The sequence below is a fragment of the Cryptotermes secundus genome, unplaced genomic scaffold, assembly GCF_002891405.2.
Source record: "Cryptotermes secundus unplaced genomic scaffold, Csec_1.0 scaffold345, whole genome shotgun sequence".
NCBI classification, from domain to species: Eukaryota; Metazoa; Arthropoda; class Insecta; order Blattodea; family Kalotermitidae; genus Cryptotermes; species Cryptotermes secundus.
The window spans coordinates 1,059,094-1,082,417 of record NW_019723306.1 but is presented as its reverse complement, the minus strand read 5'-3'; the positions used below and the strand labels follow the sequence as shown (position 1 = coordinate 1,082,417).

Here is a 23,324-nt window from a genome sequence, read left to right as displayed (position 1 = left end):
ATATAAGGTTAGTTATTTAGTTATCAATAATGGAAGAAGACATACGAATTGTTTCCTGTAAGATATTTTAAAATATTTAGGATATAAATTATTCAGCTGAGTCCGTGTATCCTGTTGCAGGAGAACTGTCTGATAATTTATGGCCCGTAATTCGATATTTAAAAAAGTCCCAACAACTTACCCATTCTTATGCTGGTAGTAATATAAATTAGAGCCCGCGGAAACATTTCGTAGGAAGTTATTTTTAGGTTTAATTAAACCCTGAATATAAAAAGTCTCATTAAGCATTGTCATGACCATAGGCACATTATCCTTGTCTGTAAATTATTTCAACAGTACGATGAGACCAGACATTTTCTTGTTTAGATTAATGTTAGTAGACACGCTTAAAAATAGTGAATTATTTCAGAATTCTAAAAAAAAAAAAGTGGGGAAGAAGAGGGAACAGATGCAGGTCACTGCCGGTAAAGTGAAGCAAATTTTTGTATTGCAGTGCTTAAGATTGTAATTCATGTAAATATAAATACACAATTGTTCACTGTCTGGGCGTTATACATGGTCCTGTTTTGATTTAATACAAAGTTTCGTAAACTTGACTCTGCACCAGTCCTCAAGTTAAACGCTAGATCTAATTCCTATCTCCAGACCTGTCTGGAAATGGGGGACAATTTTGGTAATAATACGGAACGCATAAATACGCTCTGAATGCTACGTACTAAATCTTGTGGTACATATAGTAACCACTGTACTTGAAATGGTCAAATTGTAACTGTTGTCTTTTACAACTTAATATTTGACACAATTTCTCCACGACGATAAGACATTAGGTACATTCGTTCTATCCAGTTCCGGTGTGATTTATTTGAAAGATGCGACCGTCTTTGTCCTTTCATCGACATAAAATATCTCCTCGCCTGTTGTGTCACATTCATTTTTCCCGCTTATGGCGTGGGCGTCTTAAGATAGAGGACCCACATCATCATTGCAGAACACTGTGCTATTTTTCCTTGTCTAATGGCGACCTATCGAACGCTTCCTCATTGCTACTGGACGTTCATATACTTTTTTTGGACGTATTAATTTGAAGGTTGTGGCCAGTTCCAGGCTGAGAGAATTAATTGGAAGGTCGTGGCATAACGGAAACGAAGCTTATCAAGTTACGCGTCTAACTAAGGCAAAATGGCAAGGGACTAAGGTAACGTTCCCACCTCATGACTCGTGGTACGCGGGTTCAAATACCCGGCGGAATTCAGGGAACAAGTCCTCCGGGAGGGACTTTAAGCTGTGTGTCCCGTGTCGTAACTTTACGGCACGTAAAAGAACCTCATATCCCCAAAGGGGATCACTGAGCCAAATTCCAGGACGTTTCCCACCCAACAATAGTCTCTAAGGCCTCTGATAGATGGGGGAAGCATTATAGATACCGCTAAGCAAGTGGCCGAACTCGCTTGCTCGGCGGGACTGATGGTACGCACCATTTATCGGTAGGGTATAGAGACTGGTAGAATATCATAGAGGGAAGCACAATAGATCAAACTGGTCGCGGTGCATGGGGAAACCCACCCTCTCTAAATAACTAACTAACTTACACAGGAGACCGCGCCGTAGCTCAAGCGGTTAGTCGCTGGCTTCCCACCGCGGCGGCCCGGGTTCGGTTTCGGGTCTGGTCAAGTGCGATTTGTGGTGGACAAAGTGGCGCTGGGGCAGGTTTTCTCCGAGTACTTCATTCCACCAATTGCTCCACAATCACCCTCACCTATCACCTGGGGCTGGTACAATAGGCCAGAAGTGGCCGCAGTACAAGGGACTTAGTCCTACCCCACTAGCATTTACAAAAAAAACTTAATAACTTATTATAAAAAAATGAAAATAAATGCTTCAATCAAGATAAAGATTGACACGCGGTGATCGGATTTGTATGATGATAAGAGAACGACCCAATAACGACGAGTCATTCCATATGCCCCAGCTATCTTGTTGCTAGCCTGGTAGCGGAAATGTTAACTTTTACAAGCTTGGTATGTTTCTCGTCAGCAGAAGATAAGATACAGGATCGAGCTATCTGCTTACCGACCGTGAAACGGAGAAATCTGCAAGCTATGCTTACCGAAGGTAAAATTTAAAATGGTTGTGTAACTACTCCGTCAAGTCCCAATACAATCTAAGAAATCTTGTGACTTAAATAACTGGAGTAAGCACCGTTAACATTCATATAAAATTCAAACAGTTCCTAAAGTGTGGTCTTTATATCCGCCCCGTGTGAAACATCTGGAACGAGGAGGAATTGAAGAATGACGTTCTTATTATTGTGCCGAAATTTCGAGTGCCGTTTATGGAAATGGGCCCTTTAATATTCGCGCATTGCTCTTGCATGAAATTAATATTTACTTAGCTCAAAACAATGGTGCCACGCACGAGCAATTCATTGGAGTCATCAGGCACAGATGCTGTCTCTTTTCTCAGGGCTCAACAACCCTATTCGTCTGCTCGTCCGTGACGGCAGAAATATCGGAGTTTACTGAAGAAAAAGTGCTCCAGTTTATTTATTAATATTCTTTCCCGTTTCCTTTCTCTTTCTAAAGAAATTCTGAACTACAAATAGTAACAGTGATTCGAGGTTCTCACACCGGTAGTTATCAAGATTTCTGTGTTCTTGGATATAAAACCGTGTTGTCCTTTTCAAAATCAGCTGATATTTCTGAGGAATGTTTCGTCTATATTATCAGGGTAGTAGAATGAACCGAACAAGGAAGTAGCGTGAAGTTGATTCTATTTGCTACCTCCTTCATGCTGGCTTCCAGTTTGACTTCTTCTTCAACCGTGAAGATGGAAGCGATATTTCCCTCCGAACGACGGTTGACTATCAAATTGACTTCACTATGCTATATCCCAGAATATATCTACAAATGGAGTATTGTATTCGTATATGAGGACCATTACTTTATATGTTTCGGATGCTATATGATTACAGGTACTTAGGTATGCAGCAATGGACACGTAAAGGGACAGCCTCTCTTTCCGTAAGCGGATAACTTTACTGGTTGGTTAGCTGAGCTAACATTTCATCACCTCAGTACTGGAGCGTACTTATCCATCGGCACCAACTTTCGGGAAACTTGGTTTGTAGTTATCGAATCAACCTCAATTCATATGTGACTAAGAATAAAGTAGGGCCGCGCCATAGCTCAAGCGGTTAGTCGCTGGCTTCCCACCGCGGCGGCCCGGGTTCGATCCAGGGTCTGGTCAAGTGGGATTTGTGGTGGACAAGGTAGCGCTGGGGAAGGTTTTCTCCGAGTATTTCGGGTTTCCCCTGCCAATCTTCATTCCACCAATTGCTCCACAATCACCCTCACCTATCATCTGGGGCTGGTACAATAGGCCAGAAGTGGTCGCAGTAGAAGGGACTTAGTCCCACACGACTAGCAATAAAAAATGAAAATAAAATACATTCCGAAATCTCACTCATGCCAATAAGAAAATTTATGGGAGTATATGAAGATCTATCTATCTATCTATCTATCTATCTATCTATCTATCTATCTATCTATCTATCTATCTATCTATCTATCTATCTATCCATCTATCTATCCACCCACATACATACATACATGCACACACACATACACAGTTCTACAGGCCTTTGTTTGGTCTTAGCCGCTATTCAGTTTATTAATCCTATACACAGTCGGTAGGACTCCTTGGATGGGAGATAAGCCCGACAAAAGGCCTCTTTCTACACACAGAACAACACAAACACATAATAAATACTAACATCTATGCCTCGAGTGGAATTCGAGCCCGCGATTCCAGTGTTCGAGCGAGCGAAGACAGTTCATGCCTTAGACCTCTCGGCTACCGTGACCGGCAGTGTATAAGAATAATATATAAGAATTCAGTTCGTACCTCACAGGAAACAGATCCGAACCCACGATCCCGGCTTCCGAGCGAGCGAAGACAGTGCATGCCTTAGACCGCTCGGCTACCGTGACCGGCAGTGTATAAGAATAATATATAAGAATTCAGTTCTTACCTTACAGGAAACAGATCCGAACCCACGATCCCGGCTTCCGAGCGAGCGAAGACGGTTCATGCCTTGGGCTGAGCGGCGACTGCAATTGGCGTATGTGGAGACAGTGTAACATATTACAGAGAACCGGAAATATGCACAACATTTCCGCCGTTGAAGTGGAAATAGGCACTGCAATACTCGGGCGACGGTTTGTTTACCCCTGGTAATTACGCAGGCTTGCAGTAATGATCTGCAGTTGTTTCTTGCAATTTGAGAAGGGAATTTGGAGAAAAATTGAAATGAATGCAAGGCAGCAGCACCCCGCAAACTGTGATATCCAATTACGCTAATGAGAGCAGATTTTGCTTTCAGTCTGGCTGCAAATCATAGCTGAAGATATACACAGCCGTTAACGGTAGCCGAGCGGTCTAAGGCATGCACTGTCTTCGCTCGCTCGGAAGCCGGGATCGTGGGTTCGAATCCCACACAAGGCATGGATGTTTGGTGTGTGTGTGCGTTTATCCTGTGTTTAGGTAGAGACCTTACCACGAGCTGATCACCCGTCCAAGGAGTCCTACCGTCTGTAAAATGATCATGAAACTGAGAAACCAGCCCTGTTCTCCGAAGTGGGAGCAAAAAGAGAGGAAAGAAATGTTGCCGTCACGATTATATGACTCCCTAGTTGTAAAGCGTAAGTTACAGGAAGTTCTGCAATTTAAATTGGCCTATAAGCTGTTAAGGTAATGAGGAGCTTCATAACTTATACGCTTCTCCAAGTATAATTAGAATGATCAAGTCAAGGAGGATGAGGTGGGAAGGGCATGTAGCACGAAGGGGGTAGACGAGGAATGCATATAGGATACTGGTAGGAAAGCCAGAAGGAGAGAGTCCACTAGGAAGACTGAGACGTAGTTGGGTGGTAATTATTAAAATGGATCTTAGAGAGATAGGGTGGGATTGGATTGATCTGGCTCAGGATAGGGACCAGTGGAGGGCTCTTGCGAACACGGTAATGAACCTTCGGGTTCCATAAAATGCTGGGAAATTCTTGAGTAGATGCAGATTTGGCGACTCCTCCAGAAGGGCTCAGTTCCATGAGCAAGTTAGTAAGTATAAGCTGTTAAGTGTATCCTCAAGCCCAATAAACATACTGCCGCCTGATCGTTAGGCTAAATTTCTTTGAGGAACTTTAGGGTATTGCATGCACTATATTGCCTTCAGGATTAAGAGACTTCATATTTGTGAAACGTAAGTTACAGGAAATTCTAAGATGAGGCTGCTTTTAAAACTTACAAACTACCCAGGTTTTATTAAATGTTGTTTCACAGGTGCCAGAGTAGTTGTCACGTCATCAAGTAGAAGTATATACGTGTATGAAAGTGGTAGGGGATAAGGACCACCTACGCTCTGTTTCTTCAAGTGTTTCTAAAGCCAAGTTCAAGCCATTTCACGCAGGCGAAGAGATTCAGAGTTCAGTTCTGCTCAAGGATTATCACACACTGTTTTTGTAAATTCGTTATCCCTTCCGCTACGCAAAATATAAAGAAATGCATTGTTCGGAGGAGTCTGCTACTGGCAGACTGTTCTGTGCAAGAATGTTACGAAGGTTTTTTGTGATTACAAAAATTCTGTAGGATCTGAGGTTCTCACAGAGGTGGTTATGAAGACATAACGCCGTGTAGTCCGGTGAAAGTCAACCAATGTTTCGCAGGAATATGTCACCTCCATCTTCAGTGATAAGGAATAAGGCAAGCAGAAAGCAGTATGAAACAGGTAGCAAGCAGGTATCATAGTTCCATCTCTTTAGGTCCAAAAATCTTCCTCTTGCACATTTATCACTGGCACGTGTTCGTTTTTGAAGTTGTTACCAATCATTCGGAAGAACCTGGTGCTTCCACCTACAGAGTAGAAGATAGAGGCAGTATTTTCCTCAGAAACATTTGAAATATACAAAAGATTTATAGAGGAAAATCTGTAGATAATTAGCATGTTGTTCCTGTGCTTAACTAATTAAGCACTACTCCATGATGACCTATGATGTAGTGCTTGTATAGAGCCACATTTTCTTGACCTGGGTACTAGTTGGAGGTGAGCGGTCAGCTTCATGTCCCGGCCGCTTTAATCCTGGGAAAATAGCTCCTGGTACCCTTTGGATAGGAGGTTGTCTGGGACCAAGGCCGGTCTGGAAGACGTGGAGAAGTGAACGTTCTTGGTCCTACCGGGACTCGATCTCTCACCCCTCGGTCGTCCAGCCTGCAGCTAATCGGTATACCGACTGCGCTATCCCGGCTCCAGATAAGTAGCAAGTTCTGCACAAAATTAAAATAATACTAAGAACCGTAATAGTTCTGTACAAAAAGAAAAGAAGATGTAAGCTATACGGTAGGCCGCGCCATAGCTCAAACGGTTAGTCGCTGGATTCCCACCGCGGCGGCCCGGGTCTGGTAAAATGGGCTTTATGGTGGACAAAGTTGCGCTGGGGCGGGTTTTCTCCGAGTACTTCGGTTTCCCCTGCCAATCTTCCTTCCACCAAATTCTCCGTCAGCATATTCACCCGGGGCAGGCTACAATAGGCCAATCAGTGGCCGCCGTGCCGAGTGGACCCAGTTGGACTCCACCCCCACTAAGCGAATTAAAAAACAAGAGATATAGGATCATCAGTAAAGCATATGTTACACTTTCTTTGTGCCCATCAACATAACTACCTTTCGTCGTGTCAAGTATTTTTATTAAAATTACTTCCCTAATTCCATAATATGTTTCGACTAGTGCTGGTCATTTTCAGGTGGTTACTGTGTCAGATACAGACTAGAGAATTACATGACGTTTCACTGTATTATTGAGATAATCTGGACCCAGTTTTCCATAAGTTATACAGACAAAATTTTTATGAAACATAATCTCTTGAAGAATTAAAATATATGTTGCATATGACGTAATAATTAAATGATAAAATGTGGGTTAAAATTACGTTTCTGTAGCGACTGATGTGCTTAGAGTGCCGCTTGTCGTGGAATTTAGTTATGTGCGAGGGTGTACTAATGGATATAATTTGTCTCTTTTTCCTTCATGCTGTTGTGTGGTTAATTTATTGTATACGTGATGTACTCCTTCGGTCTGTGTGTGGGCTCCTCTAATATACGTTGCGTGGTTTGCCGCTAGATGTCACGTGATCTTCTTATGCAAATGTGACTTAGTAATAGTGTGATCAGGATGAGCCCATTTTTATATTATTGCTTCTATTTTATTATATTATTTTATGCCATTATTTTATTTGTACCGAAATTAACGGCCGTGGGGATTCGTTACGCTGACCACGAGACACCATCTATCCGCAAAATTTGGCACTAACTTCGCCGACAAGCGGCGGTCGCTCGGTCGGTATAGTTCGCTTGCGGACTGAAATCACGGAGTTTTCTATTTTAATTTATTCAGGATTTATGTGTTTTGCTTAGAATTCCTTACTTAAATATCTCTTTGGATTTTCACATAAATTATTTCTACAGTGTTTCCTATAACTTAATAGTTGTCATTATGCATTATTTGCAATATGTGGACGAAATTAACCCATATAAAGTAGGTCGTACATATCTGTCAGCATGTTTCAAGTCGAGAATTGTCGGATGGTTATGAAATTAAGTATAGATATTTTACCACTGAAGGCCATCCGAAACCCATACATTCTAATGTAACCTAAACAGTAATACAGACAAGACTGAGTGCGAATTTATGAGGTGAAAGCAACACTATTACCACTTACTGCAGAATCTTTCCAACGGATGCTTGAAACTAAAAATGAGAGAAATGAGACATGCTTTATTTCTGGAAGTGGCTTGAGACGGGGGTTTTAAATTAATGTTTTCTGATTAATTGTGAATTCAGTAACTTTTGAGGTTAACCTGGGGGTCCTTCACAAAGAGGGGAATAAAATCTGATTAATTTAAATGACGGAGATTGCGTGGGAATTATGCATGCAGCAAGCCAGCGTTCGAGTAAGCGAAGACAGTTCATGCCTTAGACGCCGCGGCCATTGTGATCGCCTCGAACGCTTAATAAACAAAATAATTCTAAGGAAACATCCCATTTCAAACATGTTTCTAACCAGTGTCAAGAGAAAACCTGGGTACACTTAACAGACGATACTAAACTTAGGTTAATATTTCGTATTTTACGAAATGGCCCGAGTATTGGTTCTTTGCTTCTGACGTCGAGTTAGGAAGCGCTGTTTTTTGTTGGCATTTCGTACGGGAAGTACTTAGTCAGTTTTAACATCTCAAGTGGGGTTGAAATATTTGTGAGAATGGAAAAAAAGTACAGTAATTTCGATTCGTCATAACTTTGACTCTCAAGGAAGCAAAGATAAAGTTCATTGTTTATGGTGGTTGCTTAATGCAAAACGCATGTCAGAGATAATCCACGAGCACATAACTAGGGCCTCCAACCAAAGAATTCCCATTTCTGTAGTGGATCCACAAAGCACATCATCGCTTCCACCATGCCCTGGTCATCGACACGAAGGTGAGCTGCCAGAACTTCCCATATGGAACTCGTTTTGTTAACTCTATAAAGTACAATGGCTACTGTAAGTACGAGTGGCGTTAGCATTCGCAAACATTTTTACGCAAAGAACTTACTCATGTGAGTCTAGGAATAAGCTGCGTATATTCCTACATGTCACTAACAGACTTATCTTTGTAGTGAAGACGTGTACACTGCGCTGTAGAAAATTTAAACAATTTTTTTTTAATTCGCTTTGTGGGTTCACTCGGCACGTCGGACACTGATTGGCCTATTGTAGCCTGCCCCGGGTGATTATGATAATGGAGAATTTGGTGGAATGAAGATTGGCAGTTGAAACCAAAGTACTCGGAGAAAACCTTCTCCAGCACCACATTGTCCAACACAAATCCCACTTGACCAGACCCGGGCTCGAACCCGGGATGCCGCGGTGGGAAGCCAGCGACTAACCGCTTGAGCTATGATGCGGCCTTTTTAAATATTTAGTAGAATTTGAAACGCTTTATCTTTTGAATTCTTGAAGTTTTACCCTCCTTCAAACTGAGGTCTGCAAGAAGGAGAAGCGGGTAGTGCCCGGAAATATTCGAAGCCCCAAAAGTATTTGTGCCCTCCCTTACTACTCTCTATTTCTTATCTTCTTCTTGAGGCTTCAAAAATAAATTTAGAAAAATAAATCCTCTTTTGAAGCTCGCTTTTCTCATCCGTTCTAAAAATCAATCTTTTGAATAGTGCACTGTTACGAGAAAATTATACTTCTGTTATAAAAAAGTAACAGTACACTGCTAAGGGAACCTCAGAGAATCATATTGTCACGTGTTTGGGTGTGTCACGCGGGTCTCGGATTCAGCGAATCTTTATTGTGCTTCATGTATACACTCACACGCCTTACAATTATTATCACTTGCAGTATCTCAGTTACTGCTTCCACTGTATCTCGGCAAATACTAGACTGCTTTCGGCGGCGGCCTTCTGAGGACTGTCTTATCCAAGTCCAAGTCCAAGTCACATTGCGACTGACGGTCAGTCAGTCAGTAGGTCTTGGTGTCGAGCCCCAGCTGCGGCTCATGACCAGATATTTATTAGCGTTTGGCATTTACGGTCTTGATCTGTGGGGCGCCCTCTCTGACGAGAGGACGGGTCGGTATTTTGCATATGCTGCTGGCCCTTGCCAGTGCAGTCTTTTCTCGGGTATGAGTCTCTTGGGACTCGAGACCGTATTTTACTGTCTCAGATTTGAGACTTTCCTTTTCGTCGCCTCTTACGACTCGCAGGGTCACGGTGGAGGTATTCGACCCCGCTTTCACACGGGCAACTGTTTTTCGAATGTATTGCCTTCTTATATATCTGCGGCCGTTGCTATGCATTGAACCTTCTGTTGTAACCGTGGAAACTCATCTCCGAGGAGATTCGGCGTTCTCTACGCAACGGCTCACTGTTGGGAATACAATAGCGCTATTTTGACTTCCTATGCAACGGTATATTCCAGCGTTTCCATGGAAGTAACTCTTCTGGATTGCAAACATGTGACAATATATTCTCCAGTTACAGGACTGCTGGCTAGAAGTCTTGGGACGTTCCATTTGGACACAGATTTTCATGGCTTTATCCTCTCCTCACTAAAATGGCGATAAATTTTCGAAGTTCCAGTATATAATTCTATGCTTCTCACACAGCCCTCCGTATTAAAATTCGTCAAAATTAAAGTCTAAAGTACCCTAACTTACCCCAACTTGCTCTCAATTACCCCAACTTACCCTAACTTACCTCTCCAAATTACGACACTCGGTGAAACAAAGGATTAAAATCCGCGGTGCTTGTCTGCAGTGGCTCATAAAACCTACTATTTAATGTGAATCTTAACAATAATATGCAAAGATCCAGTCTACTAAGCATTTTTCAGATCGTGAACAACTTTCGTTCCCTGAAGTAGCAGACCTCTAGTCTCCCTCTCACATTTCAGGCCTCATATATTTGGAAAAAAATTATGTATACCCTCGATTATATGTTTCTTGTGGAAATTCTCAGGTCCGAATATTGATGGAACAAAGACACTGTTTTATAATTGTTAACATGAACGTGAATTTTTATCTATTAGGTGTTAAGTGCCGGTCACGGTAGCCGAGCGGTCTAAGGCATGCACTGTCTTCGCTCGCTCGAAAGCCGGGATCGTGGGTTCGTACCTGTTTCCTGTGAGGTACGAACTGAATTCTTATATATTATTCTTATACACTGCCGGTCACGGTAGCCGAGCGGTCTAAGGCATGTACTGTCTTCGCTCGCTCGGAAGCCGGGATCGTGGGTTCGAATCCCCCTCACTGCATGGATGTTTGTGTGCGTTTTTCTGTGTTTGTGTACAGGTAGAGGCCTTGTGACGAGCTGATCACCCGCCCAAGGAGTCCTACCGAATGTGTAAGATCTAGAAAAACCGAAGTGAACGGAGAAGTTCATGGAGGTAGGCCTTGGCCCACTGGGGCTGTAGTGCCAAGGAAAAAAAAAGGTGTTAAGTAACAAATTACATACATTCTTATTAGCAAGAAAAATAAGTCTAAAAATAATATCGTTTTGGCGCATTAGCAAAAAAAAAAATTCTAAAATGGGGCTGTTAACTTTGCTCTGTGCTTTTACCTGTTGGTCCACAAGTCCACTTAACTTGAGAACAACTGAATGCATTACGGCCGTTAATCTTGATTTTCTAGATCTGAGCCGCTATTTCCTTGAAATAGCTGCTAATTATCCTCATGAGGCTAACTGGACCCCGTTCCAGAGCCACTACTACTCAGAAAATCTAGTAGCGCCGAGAATCGAACCCGGGGCCTCTGAATCTGTAGGCAGGAACTCTGACCACTAGACCACAGATACACAGAGTATGAAGGGTGAGCCATAAAACTGGCCCTAGCACTGCGACCTTCAATGGTTTGTTGTGCTTGATACACTCCTATATTCTGAGGAAGTTGGTTTCGGAGTGTGAATACGAATATCATAAAATACGCAGATATTTTACAGGCGAGAAAAGATAAAATTTGGCTTGTTGGGTGTACGTTATTTCAGTCTGTCATCTTTCCTGGAAGCAGGCAATCATATTCAATGTTCCACATGAGTTTCCTCGGTCTTTTCAGGCAACGTCGAGATAATGCCTAAATTCTGCCACGACCACTTCCTTCGTCATCTTTTCCAGTTAATGAATCATTCCTCCATTCGACGTTCTATAGTCTCAGCTGCTGAATAAAGTCGTTAAATAAACCGAAAATTCATAAATTAATAAAATATGGCAACTCGTTGCATACATATATCTATAAGATTAAATTCTATACATTAAACATAATTAAACGCGACATGTGTTGAATTTATTACACACTAAAGATAGGGTATTCAAGGTCAGATCCATCTTGACAACCATGATTAAAGCGAGCGATTGTAAATGACCTCTGACCTAAAACACGTGGAACAGCAGTAGACACAGATTTCGATATATCTTCAAGCGATATATCGCCTCGAGCACTGTGTAGTTATACGTCACTCTTATGTTGTCTTCAGCGGCAGATCTAATTCAAACCGCATTCTGCTTGCTCGACAGTTCTGCTATCTTTCTTGTCTCCGAAATATTGTAACAGGTAAAATACTAATATTTTAATAATCTCTGTACATTCTGTAAATAGAAAATTATAGTCTTAATAAAGACATACATTAGAAGATTCTGAAATGCCGGAATATATCAATATTTTAACCACATTTTTTATTTCACATTATGGACTTCCTCCTTATTTCATCGTATAATTTGGTATATATATATAAAAATTTGTATGATTACAAACTTTGCGGAAGAGCATAAATTTACTGGCTACTGAAAGAGAGGCAACATAGTCCTCCGAGAAAGTTTGTAACCACTTTCCAAACTACTCCACGTCTTAAAAAGAAGACTTGAATCTACAGGTGCACCTTCGTTGAAACTTCAGGATTCATGTGTTTCTTGAATTTAAATATACGTACATTAAGCCTCGGCCGAGAAAACCTAAGAATTAGGCCGGATTAGCCCAGTCGATATAGCGACTGGCTTCGGGCTGGACGACTGAGGGTTCGGAGTTCGAGTACCAGTAGGGTAAAAAATTGTATCTTCTCCACGTCGTCGAAACCTGTTCTAGGGCCCACTCAGACTCCTATCCAATTGGTACCAGGGACTCTTTTCCCGTGGTTAAAGCACCAGGAGCGTGAAACTGATCACTCACCTCCAACTAGTGCCGAGGTGAAGAAAATGTGGATCTATACATCCACTCCCCCATACACCTTCATGGCATAGCGCTTAATTAGTTAAGCACAGGTACAACATTACCTTTCATTAGGATTTATACAGGCCTGCTCCAACTTTCCATATTACGTAACTGCAAATAGGCTAACAGTGTTTGTGTGTGTGTGTCTGTAGGTCCTTATCCGATAAATGCAAGCAATACTTTACGAAAATACTGCAATTGAATTATCTTCATGTGAAACTTCTAGAATGAAACGTGACAGCCACACCAACGGGCATTTACACTTGGCAGCAAACGCTGAAGACGACAGGAGTAACTCGTACCAAGGGAAGGAGTACAGGGACAGCTATGAGCTGGGGCAGTATGGTTACGGCAAGAACTACGTGAAGCTGCTTCACGTGCATCGTGAAGGTAGCCTCCACACCATCCGAGAGTACGAGGTCGACACTCACCTCAAGCTGCAGTCAAAGAAGGACTTCATTGCCGGCGACAATAAAGACATCATTGCCACGGACACGCAGAAGAATATCGTGTATGTCCTGGCCAAGAAATACGGGGTGAGTCCTTCTAGGCGCTTCTCATGTACATTATGTAATCTATGACATAAATGTTTTGCGAACAGCAACAAATAAAAATCCTATTCACGAAGAAATTTAAGAGCAAAATAAATTCTGAGAATGCTTGTTAAAATTCAGTTCAGAATTTTTTGTCTCCCCGCCTGGTATTCATGAGTAAAACGTTGAGAAAAACGTAATTTTACCTGTTACTTTTTTTCGTAATTATGGGCGGGTAACTTGATGTTTCATATGAAGGGAAGAACACAGACAAAGGCCAATTATAACGGCCTCTAACTGTGGGGTAGTGCACACGGGATTACACAGGCCCAGGCCCGATGTAAAGGTAAAGCTATCCCTGTAACAGAGCGTGGAGGCCCATAGGGTTGTGAGACGTCGAGGCTCCCAGATTTTCTCTAGATAGTCGGCTCACAGATGGCGGTGTGGTTGTCATCCTTACTCGCCTGCCGCCTTTTACCTGCAGGAAGATTCCTGGTACTCATTTCTGTTAGAGGCTGGGTCGACCCCAGGGCCATAGTGAGGCCGGAAGGATCAGGTCAATTGAAAAAATCCTCCTCATCGGCCATCGTCCTGTGTTCCAAAGAAAACAGCGTTTCGGAAACTGGACTTCTATCCGTTCTGAGGTGAATAGGTGGAGAGGCATCTGCTCAGTTAGGTCCGTTAGAAGGAATTAATGTCTATTATAGGAATACAGATGCATAAGTCATTGTATTTGGCTACTTAGGTTGTTCAGTGACCCAACTGAGTACATGCCTCATCACCTTTTCACCTGAAGACGGAAGCAGTTCAAGTTTTTGAGGAGTTGTTGCCCTTCAGAATACTTAGGCGATGGACGAAGGCTAGACTCTCAGTAATCCCAAAGAAATATGGATGTGTGTGGGCAGAGCATTTTAGGAACTAAACGATAGAAAGTAACATGAGGAAGGAGGAAAATATGTCATGCGGGGCTTCATAATATTTATTCTTCGGCAAATATTGCAATGATATTCTCACCAAGGAGGACAAGATTAAAAGGGCAGATTAGAGTTGCGTACAAAATGTTAGACTAGAGAACTGTAGGTAGGAGACAAGTTTGGAAACCTAGGAGGAGCATAAGATTATATTGAACGTTAAAGAAATAGCTGGGTAAAAAAAAGTAAAAAGTAAAGCTATCCTTGTAACAGGCCGCGAAGGCCCGCGAGGTTGTGAGACGTTGAGGATCCCACATTATCTAGACAATCGGCTCAAATATGGCGGTAAGGTTGTCAGCCTTACGCGCCGGCCGCGCTTTACTCCCCAGGAAAATAAATTAATTAATTTCTGGTACTCATTTCTGTTAGTCCCCTTGACGAAGAGTTTCTAGAATAGCTCAGCGACTATTAGCGTCTCAAGAAGAACACGGTCCTGTGAAATGAATTAATTAGGCGGAAGGAGCTTGAGATGACCCTGACGTAAGTGTGGGTATCAAGGGTAAAGAGCGACAGAGGTGTATGTACCTTCTCGGATTATTCTCCCTCAGATGTCAGAAAGTCCGAATATTGTTATGACACCGTTTAGCTTGGCAAATAGGTATATAAATTTCGGTGGAATATACTGCCTCCGTCTTCAGAAGTTCCGGAACCACGTGACCGGATGAAACCATGCGCTTATTCTTCAGGTGGAGTCCCCGGAAAAATTCGCTTTGCTGGTGTGTAACCACTTCCTTTATACGTATCGACACGTTGTTGAGGCGTCTGTCCACGTGGAAGAATATCCGTGGGAGCGTCTCCAAGTTGACGGAAGTGACCACAATCATGCCTTTATCTTCTCTCCAAGAGCCCTCCGGTTTTGCATGGTGACTCACAAAAGGAACGGTGAGGCAAAAGAATAGTACTATATCATGTGTTACATAAGGGCAAAGGTAAAGTTTCCCCTGTGCTTATCTAGTTGAGCACCACGCCATAAATATTCTATATACTCAGGCTAGAATATTGCTCAGTCATGTGGAACAGTAAGAAAAGGTAGGGAACCAGATAAACTAAATATACAGCTTCGATAAAGTATAACAACACAGTGTGGCCTGAACAGCAGGACGACGCTAAAGAGTCCTGTTCTTCAAACAACAGAACCATGACGCGGTAGACACTCAACTTCCTTTATACATAGTAGAAAGGACACGAACCAAATTGGGTCTAGATTTTAACAAAGACTTTTTAAACCAAACTTGTAAATAAACTAATTATAATAATTTTTAAATGTTGTAATAAATTCATGCACATCGCTGTAGTTGCTAAAGGCTGATATTTTATATTCATGACATCTTAATATTAATGTCTGTATACACTGGTAGTGAACAGAGACATTGTAATGGTGGTTTCTGCATGTAATGATGTCCTTCTGAAGATGGTCGCTCCGACCGAAGCATGTCAAGGATGAATTATTAAAGAAAGAGAAAAACATTTATCAGCCACACTGGACGGCGTTGATTACCTTTTATAGATATACAGCTATCAACAAAAAAAAATAAATGCATAAATAAAAATACAAATAAATATCTGGAGATAAAATAAAATAAAGATATAGAAGAAGTTTTTATTTAAAATTTTAAGGGGAGTGTCAATTTAGATGATGATGATATTGATTTCATTTATTTACGACATATTTTTGGATGATGTCAGTAGCCCATTGTTTTCATGACGTGCTCTTCCTTCGAATCGTTGGAGGTTTCTTCTTCGTATTTTGGAGGCACTGGTTTCATACCTCGACCCACAGCCCGGTTATACTCCTTGAAGTTTCTCAAGGTAAACTTCAGTCCATTCAAGTTTATTGTGGTATAGTATCTTAAATTAGTGTATGATCACTTCATTCCACATGCTATCCAATGTAATTATCCGACCATTCCACCCTATATAGGCTGACTACTGACAGCATCATTAAAAACACAAATAACTATAAATATTATTCACTCACTCACTCATGGAGCTGAGCCCTTCTTGATAAGCTGCCAATGGTGCAGCAACTCAAGAACTTCCCAGTTTTTCATGGAATCCGAAGGTTCATTGTCGTGTTCACAACAGCCATCCACTGGTCCATATCCTGAGCCAGATCAATCCAATCCATACCATCCCATCTAAGATCCATTTTAATATTACCCATCCACCTACACATTGGTCTTCGCAGTGGTCTCTTTCCTTCCGGCTTTTCCATCAATATTCTATATGCATTTTACCTCTCCCCCACTCATGCTACATGCCCTGCCCACCTGATCCCCCTTGACTTATATAAATTATTGTGGAGACCGTATGTTTTACAGGTACAGCCATTGGCTGATACGTTATAAAAATTAGAACGACCCAAGCCTTCAAACCACAATGACAACCACAAATATAATCTCATTTTAGTTTAAAGCCTGTGTTTTGGACACAGAATTTAGTTATGTATTTTCTGTTCTCAGAATAAACAGAAGTTCTTTTCGAAATAGCTTCAGCCGTTGGTTTTCTAAATGGAGACACAGTGTGATGCGTGTGAGGTAGAAAATTTATATTTGAATATTACTCGTAAATAGATGAATTTTGGGGTGCTTTTCTGTTTCCACAGACCGGCCGAATATTATTGGTGGGTTACGTGACTTGCGTGTTCTGAAGACAACGCAGTCAGCATTCACTGACTTTATCCAGGATGAATATCGCACGCTGCCTGACACGAACGACCGTATCTTCAGCACCGTCGTCACGGCCACTTGGGAATACTCCACAGCGAACGGCGTCGATTTCGACGGCGTCTGGTAAGGGTGCACTGTGATATGGCGGCAGCTGTAAGGGATGGATGTTGCACCTAACCTGACATTGACATTCAAAAAAGTTCTCCTTTCTGTAATGGCGTTTAGTGGGTTGAAAGTCAACTGACATTTCGGAGTAATATCTCGCCTCCTTCTTCAGAGTCATAGTTATAAACCAAATCCGATTGCTGCCTTCTTACTTGGCTTCTTCCTCGACACTGAATATATAGACGACATTTTTTCCGAAACGTCGGATGGCTTTCAATGGACTGCACAGCGTCGTATCCCAAAGACAGTATTCTTCATAACCACCGTTCTGAAGAAAGCAAACAAATCCTACACATGGCATTAAACATAGTCATCCAGAGAGTAATTTATATATAAACAAATAAATTTTGACATTACATATTCAAATTTTGATTTAATTTTACTGATATGTTGGGTTTTTTGACTTTATCCATCGTCCTGGTTTTTAAGATAACAAATAAAAACACGACGTTTCGGAAACTGGATCTGTTTCCGTCCTCAGGTGAAGGAAAACACCTATTCAGTTGGGTCCGTTAGAAAGAGCTAGCCTCAATCACTGGACCAGTGAACGTCGTGTTTTTATTTGTTATCTTAAAAACCAGGACGATGGATAAAGTCAAAAAACCCAACATATCAGTGTGTTATACACCATCGTCAGAATCCTATAGTAATTAATTTTCTTTTTCGTGAATTTCCCTCACCGAAAACTGTATACCAAAAAGGCAGTTAAGATATGTACCCTGATTTCTGAAACTGTGTGGTTTGAACCTGACGTTGTTTTGTTTGTCCCTGAAAACATCTGACATTAATATTACTGTAAAAGAAACAATTATGTTCCACCAATCATTATTAATTATTCCTTTCTAATCGTCCTAAAATGATCCATTAATTCTGAGACTGAATGTTCAGCGTCAAATGTTCGACCCTTAGAACTACGTAATGTTGTCTGACGTCTAATTTACTGAATATGTCAAAAACGGAGATAATTTTTTGAAAGAGGTGAAATCAGTGGTTGCAAAGCGATGCTAATATGACATTCTAGTCTTAACGTACGAGAGTTATCGGAAAGTAAAGATACAAGTCTAGTAAAAATGCAAGGGATTCCTTTTTTTTTAAGAAATTGCAGTGCTGCTGTGTGAAATAGGAACCATATGAAGGACACAGTTCACCGGCCACAGTCACGGCAACGGTGTGCTCGCAGTGTGTGTTTAAATGGCAGTGCTGCCGTGTGAGGTAGGAACTGTATGAAGGGCAGAGTTCACCGGCCACAGTCACGGCAACGGTGTGCTCTCAGTGTGTGTTTAAAATGGCCGTGTTGATTCAAAATCCCGCCAAATGTGAGGTTCGTGCGGTAATTCGATTTCTTCACGTGATAGATGAAACTGCTGCTGAAATTCGTAGCCAACTTGTTTCTTTTTCTGACGAAAATGCTGTGAACAGACAAAACGTGGCAAAATGGTCTATTGAATTTGATGCAAGAAGAAATGATATTCGTGATGAAATAAGGAGTGGAAGGCCATCCGTTGTCACTGCTGAAATCGTCCCGAAAACTGGTGAAAGCATCAGTGCTGACAAACGTTTTAACTATCGATGAACTTCACAACAGTGCCCAGAAGTGCCAAGAACTGCTCCCCATGGCTAAGAGAGCAGGCTGGAGGTTCCTACGGCGTTGGAATAAAGGAACTCCTTCCCAGGCTCACTAAGCGCACTGCGATCCACGGTGACTGTGTTGAAAAAGAAATAAGGGTGCGTTGTAAAAGTGCTACAAGTGAATCCCTCCCCCCAAAATGCTTTGTAAATGTTTTCTGGCCTTTGTATCTTTACTTTCCGGATATCGCTCGTGTTTTGATGTAACGATATTGAGTGTACATTTAGAAGAAAAAAAAGACAAGTGTTCTGATTTAAGAATAAAACTTGAGAAGGCGACATTTTATGTCGACACACAACTATATCTTTTCTTGGAATATTTTGGAAGAATAAAGCAATCGGTCTCAGATTCACACTTCAGATATTAAAGTAAACATTGAAGAAAGCAGTCTTCTGGGATTTGGCACCGTGTATATGTGGTGTTAACCGAGGTTTCGGAGGAACGTATCGCAGACTGTCTGCTTTTACCGGTTCTCACGGTCTCTTCGCTTGCAGATTTCTTATATTTTTTCTTCTACCCTGAAGATGGAGGCGATACGTTCCTCCGAAACGTCGGTTAACACCACATATACACGGTGCCAAATCCCAGAAGACTGCTTTCTTCATAGTCACCGCCGTGAAAGCCTCAAATCTTATAAAGTAAACATTGCTATGCAGCTAGTGTTCTGCAGTATATAGAATGTTACCACTTTCCATTCTCTTTAATGTTTCGTACCGCCGACATGAGAGATACAAATTAAAGGCAATACCAAATTCAAGCCCTACTTTTACCGTTACAGACACAAATCAAAATGATGTACAAGAAATTCGATAGAACCTTCGGATGCGATTCGAAATTTCATTCACGATTTTTCCTCTTTTAATTAAGCGAGTAAATTTGCGTTTTTCAACTTCAGTATTACTACTAAGTAGAATTACATACAAGACAATGACACCGGCACGGAAAACAGCCGTGATCCATGCTAGGATTTTTGTATAAAGGTAATAGGATTCAAACACTGTGCCTTTGCCCAAGACACTATTTTCGCCCTCTAAGGGCGGCCACACACCAACTGTTTCAAGACAAGCATCAAGACATGAGACGAAAGAAGCAGTCTTGCTTCATTCGTTATTCGTCAGCATGAATCTGACGTCAGCGGTGTGCGGCACTTTTCATAATCTCATTCGTTTCAACTTCGCTCCTTTCTTTGCGTCATGTCGCAGACATCGTGTCTTAACTGTTACATGTTTTGATTCATACCGGTGTGCGGCCTACGTAAGACTTCTAATGATGGAAAATGCCAAATAATATTTGGATTCTGAAGAAGTAATAATATGGGTATTAATTTTATTATTGGATTAACAAATATAATCTTTGACTGTCAACGATTTTATGGGCAAGAATTTGTCATTTAGCAGAAAAGCTTATAGGTACAGGGTGATGCCTCATTCTCTGAAGAGGTACCTGCCTTGTGCAGTAACAGAACGAGATTCCCTCGTTACTCTTATGCCTTGTGTCTGTCCTACAGGGACACTGTGAAGGAGTGTATTCTCGACAAATTTGCTGGTCCTCCAGACACTGGCATATTTTCGCCATCCGTCCAGAACACCCTGTATCTCGCGGAAAGGAAGATTCTCGACAAAGTTGAACAGGTATGCGGTTTTTGGTCGATTTGCGACGCTATCAGTAACTGGAGTACATAAAGTCAAATATTAGGATGATCTATCTATATATTTGTCTGTCTGTCTGTCTAGCTGTCTTTATTCCTATTGCTCGTACTTGGAGCATAAGACATCCGTGACACGCTTTGCTTCACTTGAGTTCCTTAATCTTAGACAGTCGGTAGCACTCCTTCGACGGGGGATCAGCCCGTCGCAAGGCTGCAACCTAACACAAACACAGAAATAAAGGCAGACATTCACATATTGAGTGGGATTCGAACCCACGACCTCAATGTTCGAGCGGGCGAAGACATTCCATGCCTTACACCATGCGGCCACCGTGATCGGCTGAGTTCTGTATTAGTCGGAAGTAACTTTATATCTCGTTTTGTTTTACCCAAGAAAATAGCGGCCTCCGTAGTCTAGAGGTAACGTTCCCACCTCATGACTCACGGTACGCGGGTTCAAATACCCGGCGGAGGTAGTCGAATTTTTAAGGGCGGAAAAATTCAGGGAACAAGTCCTCCGGGAGGGACTTTAAGCTGTGTGTCCCGTGTCGTAACTTTACGACACATAAAAGAACCTCATATCCCCAAAGGGAATCACTGAGCCAAATTCCAGGACGTTTCCCGCCCAACAATAGTCTCTAAGGCCTCTGATAGATGGGGGAAGCATTATAGATACCGTTAAGCAAGTGGCCGAACTCGCTTGCTCGGCGGGACTGATGGTACGCACCATTTATCGGTAGGGTACAGAGACTGGTAGAATATCAGAGAGGGAAGCACAACAGATCAAACTGGTCGCGGTGCATGGGGAAACCCACCCTCTCTAAAAATAACTAACTAATAACTAATACCCAAGAAAATTATCTCGATGCTCATTGGATAGGAGCCTGTCTGGAAGCTGTGGCGAAGGATAGATTGCCTTTTGCCTAGCTCGTAGATAGATACTTTGCTGATTGAGCTATTCCTGCCCACACACAGACGTGCAAAAGATTTATAACTTAAATAAGTGTATGAGGCATCAATATAAAAGCAGCCAAGCGACGAACCAACTTCAGAGAGAAGAGATTTTGTAGAAGGTAACAAATCTCAGTCACGAATTTCCCCGTCTTTCATTGAAACCAAAGGTTCATTGTTGTGGTTACAAGAGGCGACCACTGCTCCGTATCCCGAGCCAGATTAATCCAGTCCGCGCTCAAGTACACAATATTTTAATTTAATCGTGTCCTATTTATAATGTATAATCTCTGAACAATTTTCTCTCTTTCCCACAAATTTTCTTTCCACCAATTGCTCCATAACAATTAATCATTCTATAATCGAATATAGTCTTGATACTGAGGGCGTCGTGTAATAACCATCTTAAACATTTAATATGGATTGGAATTTATATTCTGTTTCTGCTGAGAATATTATATGGTCTCGGAACCAAGCAGACCTCACTCTAATTAACTATTATTTATCTTAAAACCGCGATATTTTTTTTCCTACAGGCGTAAAGAACGACCTACTTAATAAAATGTGGAACCAACTTCAGAAAAACAGAACCGGATTGCATTGATCTGGGTCACATGTAGGCTAATTTTTATTTTTTTAATTCCCTTAGTGGGGGGTGGAGTCCAACTTGGTCCACTCGGCACGGCGGCCACTTTTTGGCCTATTGTAGCCTGCCCCGGGCGATTATGATGACGGAGAATTTGGTGGAATGAAGATTGGTAGGGGAAACCGAAGTACGAGGATAAAACCCGCCCCAGCGCCACTTTGTCCACCACAAATCCCACTTGACCAGACCCAGGATCGAACCCGGGACGCCGCGGTAGGAAACCATCGACTGACCGCTTGAGCTATGGCGCGGGCTCACACATATAGGCTATGTAAGATAACATGAAAATTGATAGGAGATTTGTCTGTATGTGCAGATCAAACGTATCGACATGTCCATGCCCAATAAGCACTATTTCACGCTTGACCTCTCCAAGTTTCCGCAGAGCGTCGTCAAGGGAAAGAACGAGGAGGTGTACCAACCCGTGGACAAACCTTGCGGCATCATACACGCGACTCTGCAGCGCAACGTTCAAGCACGGGCGAAGATGTAGTCAGGCCTACACTTCTGGAGTGTGCAGACTTCTCTCAACACAGTTGAAGAGCCCCGTCTTCTGGGGCATTAAGCCGTGTAGTCCGGTATAAATTCATCGACTTTTCAGAGAAAAATGCAATATGAAACGTAAATGAACTTCTACCGGACTACACGGCGTCACATCCCAAAAGATAGTATTCATCAGTAACCGCTGCGAGAACCCAAAATAAAATTTCCTAATATCATTTCATATTCCTCCAAAACTCTCTTTTAACTGCTACAACTTTTGTGTGAAATGATTTTTGATTGGTGGATATAAATCTTCTGAAGTATAAAGACGGACAGAGAGGAGGGAAAGGGGGGCGTAGCGGCATACATTGCGTTATATGGTGAAGCATCAGGTTCATCACTCAGCAATACAAAAGCAGATATTGCAATACAATCAAAGGCAATAAAATACGAATATTACTTGTAGTTTTCATTTCATGCATCCTGTTGTGTTATAATATACAGCACAATTTCTTTATTAAAACCGTCACAACAAGAGTCGTTGTTTACATTCCCTACAGAACGGACAATACTTTGTAAGATGAGGCACCGACTAAATAATTAACATTAATATTACTACATCTACATCACGAGCCTCCAAAACACTTTTTTATATATACACATAATATAGAATACTCCAATTTGTCCGTGGGAACACAACAAAATCACAAAAACCAACGACTGACTCGATGATGTAAAGCGTCACTCGAAGAATTTTATTCTTGTTTTATACTACAACTTTTGTTTTATATAGTCTAATTTATTGTATAATTTTATGCCAAGTATTTTAATATAATTAA

General features: G+C 41.7%; 1 protein-coding gene across 2 annotated transcripts; it reads left to right on the top strand.

Moving 5' to 3' along the window:
- The first annotated feature begins 8,430 nt into the window (after positions 1-8,430).
- Positions 8,431-22,944, top strand: LOC111861757 (uricase). Of its 2 annotated transcripts, none has more exons than XM_023846588.2 (6): positions 8,431-8,527; positions 13,019-13,328; positions 14,983-15,178; positions 16,902-17,088; positions 20,265-20,388; positions 22,319-22,944. In XM_023846588.2, exons 1-6 carry the CDS (start codon positions 8,505-8,507, stop codon positions 22,493-22,495), a joined length of 1,017 nt encoding a protein of 338 aa, XP_023702356.1. In that variant the 5' UTR covers positions 8,431-8,504; the 3' UTR covers positions 22,496-22,944. The 2 variants fall into 2 exon arrangements, with proteins under 2 accessions (XP_023702356.1, XP_023702357.1); XM_023846589.2 differs by lacking the exon at positions 8,431-8,527 and adding an exon at positions 12,032-12,138.
- The last annotated feature ends 380 nt before the right edge of the window (positions 22,945-23,324 follow it).